At 34.7% G+C, this 7558-nt stretch overlaps 1 protein-coding gene across 1 annotated transcript; it reads left to right on the top strand.

Moving 5' to 3' along the window:
- The first annotated feature begins 2833 nt into the window (after positions 1-2833).
- LOC110377264 (uncharacterized) lies at positions 2834-6920 on the top strand. Its single transcript, XM_064040859.1, has 7 exons — positions 2834-2921; positions 3349-3389; positions 3679-3817; positions 4756-5446; positions 5800-5936; positions 6264-6662; positions 6817-6920. The coding sequence occupies exons 1-6, from the start codon at positions 2900-2902 to the stop codon at positions 6659-6661; spliced, it is 1428 nt and encodes a 475-aa protein (XP_063896929.1). The 5' UTR covers positions 2834-2899; the 3' UTR covers position 6662; positions 6817-6920.
- Positions 6921-7558: the final 638 nt, after the last annotated feature.

The raw sequence follows: 7558 nt of genomic DNA, 5'->3' as shown, positions 1-7558 counted from the left end.
ATTGATTTATCTAATTAATAATTGTAATTATATCACTAAACTCCATCAAATATACTTTATAATGTAAACGTTTTATTTTAATTAAACATTTCCGTCATTTTCGCGCGGGAAATCTTTTTTTTTATGACACTGCACGGTTGCCTCGTTCAGCCAGAGCGCGCTAAATGGCCACAGATAAAAATGTGACAACTTCACGAAGCTACTCTCAATCTTTGTACAGCCTTTATTTATTTCACTGTTTGAATGAAATTCTGCAAACAGTATTTTTATAACATTCTTTTTTAGGATAGAGAGATCGTTATGGAGTGTAGAATTGTTAGAAAGAGCTATCAAGGCTATGGAACATAAATGGTATCGAAGGATCGATCCTTTGGTTTAATGAATATATGAGTCTGTAGAATCTTGACGCTTTTTAAAGAACTTATTTCTAGATACCCTTAAAACTGTAAAAAAGCAATACGATGTAAATATTTGCGCACCTCAACTAATGACACTCAGTTATATCAAATCGCTTCTAACATTAGTTAGTTAGGAAAACCCTGTTATACCACAAATTAGTTTGTTATCTGCAAATTATTTTGATAAGATAATCTTATTTTGTAATTCAACTATGCTGGTTAAATAAAATTCGAAATAAAAAAAATATTTGGGACTGCTCCTACATCGTAGACGTTTCTATTAATTCTTTTAATGCATGCGCACTTACAATTTTCCTTTAAGATCAATATTATTGCACACTTAAAATAGGTATTTAGTCATAAAAATTAAACCTAAATCGCCATGTTACTTCAAATTGTTTTGGGTACCTAAAATATTACGAACATCACACTAAATGAATATGAAGGTAAATTAAGGAAAAACTTAAATCTAGTTCAAGGTACAACACAGATTATTTTATGATTATGGTTCAGATCTTTGGGTTGATATACACAAGGAAGACATTTCTTGATAATCAAAATAAACTTTCCGGACTGTATGGCGGTTTATGTTCTACAGCGCTTTCAAACTGGCAGATTTTCCGCTTGGACTTTTCCGCGCGTAGGACATAGCACATACGCGCGGCATATTCCGAACCGCATAAATCTGTCGCATGGTTTTATGTCACCTTTCACACCTTTAGGCCCTAGTTCACCGACAACATAAACGCTCGTTTTGTTTCTGAAAACAACTGTTTACTTGAAAAATTAAACGTAAAAAGTCATAGTAAACATTTCTTCGTAAAACTTTGGTCTTTGTAGGTAGTCAATTGTTTGCTGTCGCTCGTATGCGCAACACCGTTCGATACGCATATTAAATGGGCTCGCAAAATCTACTGCAAATGTTACAAAGAAAACGAGAAATGGGAGTCTGAAATCTTTTCAGGTTTTTTACAATACATATTTAGACATCTTCTAAAATGTCAATCGTCTAAATTCTAAAACCACTAAAACGTTAATCTATGTCAATTTAACTATAAAACAAAGCCTTGCCCCATATTATAGTCCGGAAGGGCAATAAAAAATGTCTAAGTAATTAAAATAACATAATTAATCTGCCTTTGTGAGGTGTCTTATGCTTAAAAGATGATAAAGTAATCCTCGGTACTCATAAGCGTGAACAAATATTAACCTAAATAAAGGAATTCGTCAGATTGTCAATTCTTCTACATTTCTACATTCTTACATTGTTATTCTGAGGCCATCATACATTGTGATACAGTATGGATTAGATTAAGACAATAAAGACAAGGTTAATTTCATTTTCAGTTAGTATTTCTCATCATCATCATCATCATCATCTCAGCCATAGAACGTCCACTGCTGAACATAGGCCCCCCCCCTTAGATCTCCACAGATACCGGTTGGAGGAGAACTGCATCCAGCGTCTTCCAGCGACCTTTATAAGGTCGTCTGTCCACCTGGTTGGTGGACGTCCTACTCCACTCCAGCACTTTTCGACCCATCGGCCATCTACTCTGCGAGCAACATGGCCTGCCCATTGCCAGCTGCGTCTCGATAGCAATTATCTAAAATTCACTATTATAATAACATGCTATCATTATGGCATAAGTCCCATTGTTGTTATCCAACTAAGAACACGTTGTTCAAACCTTTATGTAATGGTTTTGTATTGCCTGTTTCTAGCCTTGAATAAAAAAGGAAGCAGTTAAGTATAGTATCATAGCGAATAGAAAAATACCTACACGTGGATACAATACATGTATCTCAAAAGAACCACGGGTCTTTGTTCCGTAGATAGACCTGGCTTAATAAAATGGTTTTGAGTGGGAACGTGCAAAAATACTGTTATAAAAGGATTCATATAATTATGAATTACAACGTGAAATGGCAATGCTTGCAATGTCACAGAGTCGATAAAGATATAAAATATTTTTTTCAAATTAGTGTATTGTCATCGGTCGTCAATAAATCTACAAAGTTTGAACGAAATCTGGCCGTTTAAAGTGGGTCAAAATCGCGCCCAAAGAAGTCGGTTACAAACAAACATACAGGTGAATAAATGTATTTTCTTTCTTCTTCTTTCTTTCTAGGTGAAGCTAATAAAAAGCGTGTAAAAATATCATAAGTTTTTAGAAAAAAAGTTTTGCTGAAAACTTAAAATATTTGTTTTTAAATTAAAAATTAATACAGTAAATACCACAAATAAGTGTACATTATGTAGGTAGTAAAAGCGAATGTAAGTATCTACGAACAATATTATTTCGCTATAATTAACAAAACGTAATGTAGAGAAAATAACATAGTTTACATCCAAACGTCAAGTAAGCCAGTAAGTTGTGAAGTCAATTTAGTTTATGACTGAAAATAACTCATAAACAGTTTTATGACTTAACAAAACCGATAGCATGCAGTCATCAGCTAACTGTGTGGAAACAATACTATAACAATGTTAGGATAAAATGATTTTATACATATTGCTGGGTGAGATTTTAATGTTTTTTTTTTAAATGTTTCTACTTTTTCACAGTTTCATGCACGTTCCCAAGGGCGTTTCATGAAAAATGAGAATGTGACCCATCAATGCTAATATTGTAAAGCTGAAGAGTTTGTTTGTTTGTTTGAACGCGCTAATCTAGGGAACTACCTACTGGTCCGATTAAAAAAAATATTTCAGTGTAAGATAGCCCATATAAGGGGGTACCATAAGGAAATTAAAGTTCATAGAGCGTAAATAAGGAAATACATACATAGGGGAGTACATAGAGTGTACAATTAGTCAGTTCTTCAGTCAGAAGATAAATACATAGTTTGTGTGCAATTATTACCTCGTATGGTTATTGATTTGATATCGAATATCCTATACATACATACGTACCAAAATTCATTATTGCGTTTTTCTTTGTTTCAGTATTAACATCAGTATACAAAACAGAGCAGCATTTAACATATGTAATTTAATATTTTTTACTTACAATTGAACCATAAGTTTTGTAGTTTCGATCAAGTACTAACCTAAGTTCACCTGGGAGACCACGATGACACTCAGTCAATAGAGGCTTGCCAACTTCTACTGCTCATTCTTAATGTTATTTTAATTTAGGGCCAATATCTATACACTATGTTTATGTCAGCCGTTCAAGTATTCTCAGAAAGCTGTCTGTCACTGGGCTTGACAAGTTAAACCTGCAGTTCGATAAGTCTTGTATCAGTTTATTTAAACCGCTCATACTGTTCACAGCCAATAAATTACTGCCACTTAGCAGTGGCGTGTATCCACGACAATCAGGCTGTTTGCGCCGCAACTGAGGATGGTTGCAGTCGGAAAACCTTCCTGGATCAGTGTGACATGTATGAATACAACTGTGACTTTGGAGCACGTATGTATCATCAAAAAAAACATATATTGTTAAAGTAGATCACGTATAGTTATCGGCACGAATCTTGAGCTCTGACCTACATCTGCGCAGAAGTGATTTATTAGCAAAGAACCAATCTCGAGTGACGGCTTTAACGCGATGCACTGCGAGCCAATCACCGCTTTAGCCCGCCCCCGCGCCTCACTTCATACCACAAAAGGGACCCAATATATTAATTCTGCGCAAGTGAAGGTCAGCGCTCAAAATTCGTGCCGATGATTATACTAATGGGAAGTACCTACAGCAAATTTTTGCCTGTATATTCTATTGAGGTCTTCTAAGACGAATATTAAAAAATATCGCAAACAAATGCTAAAACTGTGACGAGAGTTGTATACGAAAGTGTGGGCAGATATACGCGAGACATAATTGATTTTCTATTGTTCTATAATAAGCGGCATACAAACGGTCAAGTTCTGTTTGAAAGTACTATTTAATTTCTGAGGTAGGTCTTGCAATACCCGTACATGGCAGTGCACAAACATTTTATTGTCTAAATCTAGAAGTAATTTTGGAGTAAAACATCGGGTAAACTTATTCTAAATTGTTATTATCTGTCCTTTTTCAGGGTACAAAGTACACACTGGAGGGCCAGATAATTCTTGCCCACTTGGACAGCAAGATTTCCATTGTGAATAAAATAAGATCATTTTTTAAATAAATTATTCAATAACTTACGATTGTTTTACTCCAAATTTTAGTTTCTACTAGTCAAACAAATGTTAAATTAAATTCCTACTCGTAATTTTTCACTTGTAGTGCAGAAAATGAAATACTACTTTTCAATTTAGTATTATTTGCAAAGGGCTACAATCTTCGAAATAAGCATACTAATTTGTGATAGAAAAACTTCAGTACCTAGGTACTTTTGAAAACTTGAGTTTTGTAAAACATTTCAGAATACCGAGAAACTTACAGACTATATTGCTTGGGTTCAGCTTTAGACATAACCAACCCACCTTCAGTAACTCAGACCCATTCAACAACGAAATTGACCAGTACAATCAGTTCAACACCCACTACAGTTCCGACATCAACAAAGAAAAATAAGAAAACTACTACTAAGAAACAAACGACTACAAAAACTACAGCTTCTACGGGAACTTCAGCGTTACCATCAACTAATGTAACCCCACCGCCTCATACCACGCCTCAATCAACTCAGACTACTACTAAGACAACTACACTTTCTACTACTTCATCAATTAAAACTACAACTACTACTATTCCTACAACAATTAGTACTATTCCCACTACGATTACTACCATTTTGACAACAATAACTACTTCAACAACAACTTCTACTACTCCTAAAACTAGCACTAAAGCAACAACTAAAAGTACTACCAAAACAACTCCAAAAAATATTACTACTACAAAAACGACTACTCCTACTATAGCTACTACTACTTCTATAAAGACTACAAATACTTCTCCTACTACTGTAAAAACTTCTACTACGCCAAAAACAACACAATCTCTTCCACCTACACCAGAATATGAAGATTTACCGTCAGCTGAACAATCAGTGGAAGATCAAACAGTTGAATCTACCTCACAACGTGTTCGAACGTCAGAACACGAACATAAGTACGTTCATGAATCAGAATCAGAGCCTGTAGATACTAATTTACGTTATGATGACTATTTTCGTTCGAAAGAATTTGCATTCAGCGAATCTGATGTTTATAAATATGAAGAAGATGATAGTATGTGAACATAGTGCCGAGTTCATACGATATGGCGACAGTGACGTGACGACGCCGAAGATATCTTGAGAATGCATAGGAAAAGGCTAAACAGATTATGATGATGAATTTGAAGTGGTCACACCACAAGGAATAGTTTAATTTCTAGTTCGTCGTTACGTCACTGTCGCATTATTTGTATGTCCTCGGCCTAAAGAATATCTCATCCTGATTTAACTGTTACACAAAATATAGTTCAGGAAGCGTGTGTTGTAATAGACCAAAAACTTGGGAAACTACAGAAGAATCAACAAGAACATTTATTCCTACAATAGTCACATCATCTACAAAAAGTCAGAAAACTTCAACTACATCAAAAAAACCTAAAACAAGTAAGCACAATTGATATTTTAACTTTTTGAAACCTCTGATTTGATGTGTCAGTTCATTAATTAATGAGTTCAGGTTTACAACTTGCAAAGGAAATAGAGCTTACAGATCTCCGTCATTAAAGAATCACATACCTAGTATCCAACGATGCTTTGCGAGTTCGAAATTATTAAATAAAATGAATATAGTCTACACTCGTATTTTTACTATTATGTATTTCATGCTTCTAAAATAAAATGTTTGTCATAGGTTCCCTTTGCCACCTTCTTAGACCTAATTCTTTGTCGTGAAATAAATAATTTCACACGATATTTACTCTCATGCAACAGCTACCAAGGCACCAACAACCGCTGAAGTAACATCACCACCATCTAAAAGAACTACTACACCTAAAACTACAACTACAACAACAACAGAAACAACGACAACTACGACCACTACTACAAAAATAGACTCAACTACGACATCTCAAAAAGTCAGTACAACGCCTAAACCTAAGACCACAACAGAAAAGAGAATCGTTACGAAACCCAGTACAAAGCCGACAACTAAAACAACGGTTGAAGAGTTTACAACAACAACCCACAAATCAGAAACTTTTACTCAACCTGAATTTACCTGGTGGTATCCTACAACGTGTGAAAATAAAAATTGCGAAAGACCACATACATGGATTACAACGACCAGGCGTAGTAAGCGTAGAAGATTTTATGGGCGTCATGAGTAGTGTATGTACGATTTTCTTGTATTGTAATGTTAATACACCAGTTTTAACGTAATTTTGTTTTTTATTTAAATCCAGCAACATTTGACTTTTCTTTGCCAAAAAAATGTTGCTAAGAGTAGCGATCCAGGTAGATTAAATAGTATTTTTGTTTTCAGGTTACAAGGTTGTATGCTGTGGAGACATCACCAACAAACCAGATTATCAAGAAAATGAAATAGAAACCACTACTGCTGGTGAAAATTCAGAAACCTGTGAATACAAACCACCTTGTGACCGACCTACTTCTTGGCTTACTACATCAGACGTAAAAACTACACATTTTATAGAACGTACAGAATTGGACACAAAACCAACTACATATGAAACGACTGAGAAAGCAAGACCATCGACTTTCGAAACAGCACTACCTTTAACTCCTATAGAAACAGACCCAACAGTTTCTTCACCTATAGCCTTTGAGACATTACCTACTATAGTCTTTGAGACACTACCTACAACTGATACTACATCAGATTATATTTTTGTGCCCGAAAAGCTTAAAGTCGATACCACGAAAACTACAACGATGACTATTGAAGTTAGACAACCAACAATACAGCCAACAACTGATAGTAGTTCTGCAACAACAGAAAACAGCAAAATTACATTTACAACAACACCTCAAGAAACTTCGACATGGTGGTATCCAAAAATTCCGTGTAAGTCTGAAAATTGTGAGAGACCTTTTACATGGATGACTACTAAAAGACGAAGAGGGCATACTCGATATTGGCATTTACCTACGTAGGTACAGGAATTATTAAATTATTTGACAAAATATCATGTATTTGTACTTTATATTTTAAAATAAACTAAATCTATATTTACATAAAAAAGTACTTAAATTCTTGGTATTTA

This window comes from Helicoverpa armigera, chromosome 23 (assembly GCF_030705265.1).
Source record: "Helicoverpa armigera isolate CAAS_96S chromosome 23, ASM3070526v1, whole genome shotgun sequence".
NCBI lineage: Eukaryota > Metazoa > Arthropoda > Insecta > Lepidoptera > Noctuidae > Helicoverpa > Helicoverpa armigera.
The sequence above is the reverse complement of the archived record's forward strand: the minus strand, read 5'-3'. Positions and strand labels throughout refer to the sequence as shown.

Coding starts and splice junctions, on each gene's coding strand:
- LOC110377264 (XM_064040859.1), top strand. CDS start 2,900: ATGATTTTATACATATTGCTGG. Junction 3,818..4,755: donor CAACTGTGACTTTGGAGCAC/GTATGTATCATC, acceptor AAAACATTTCAG/AATACCGAGAAACTTACAGA. Junction 5,447..5,799: donor ACGTCAGAACACGAACATAA/GTACGTTCATGA, acceptor CACAAAATATAG/TTCAGGAAGCGTGTGTTGTA.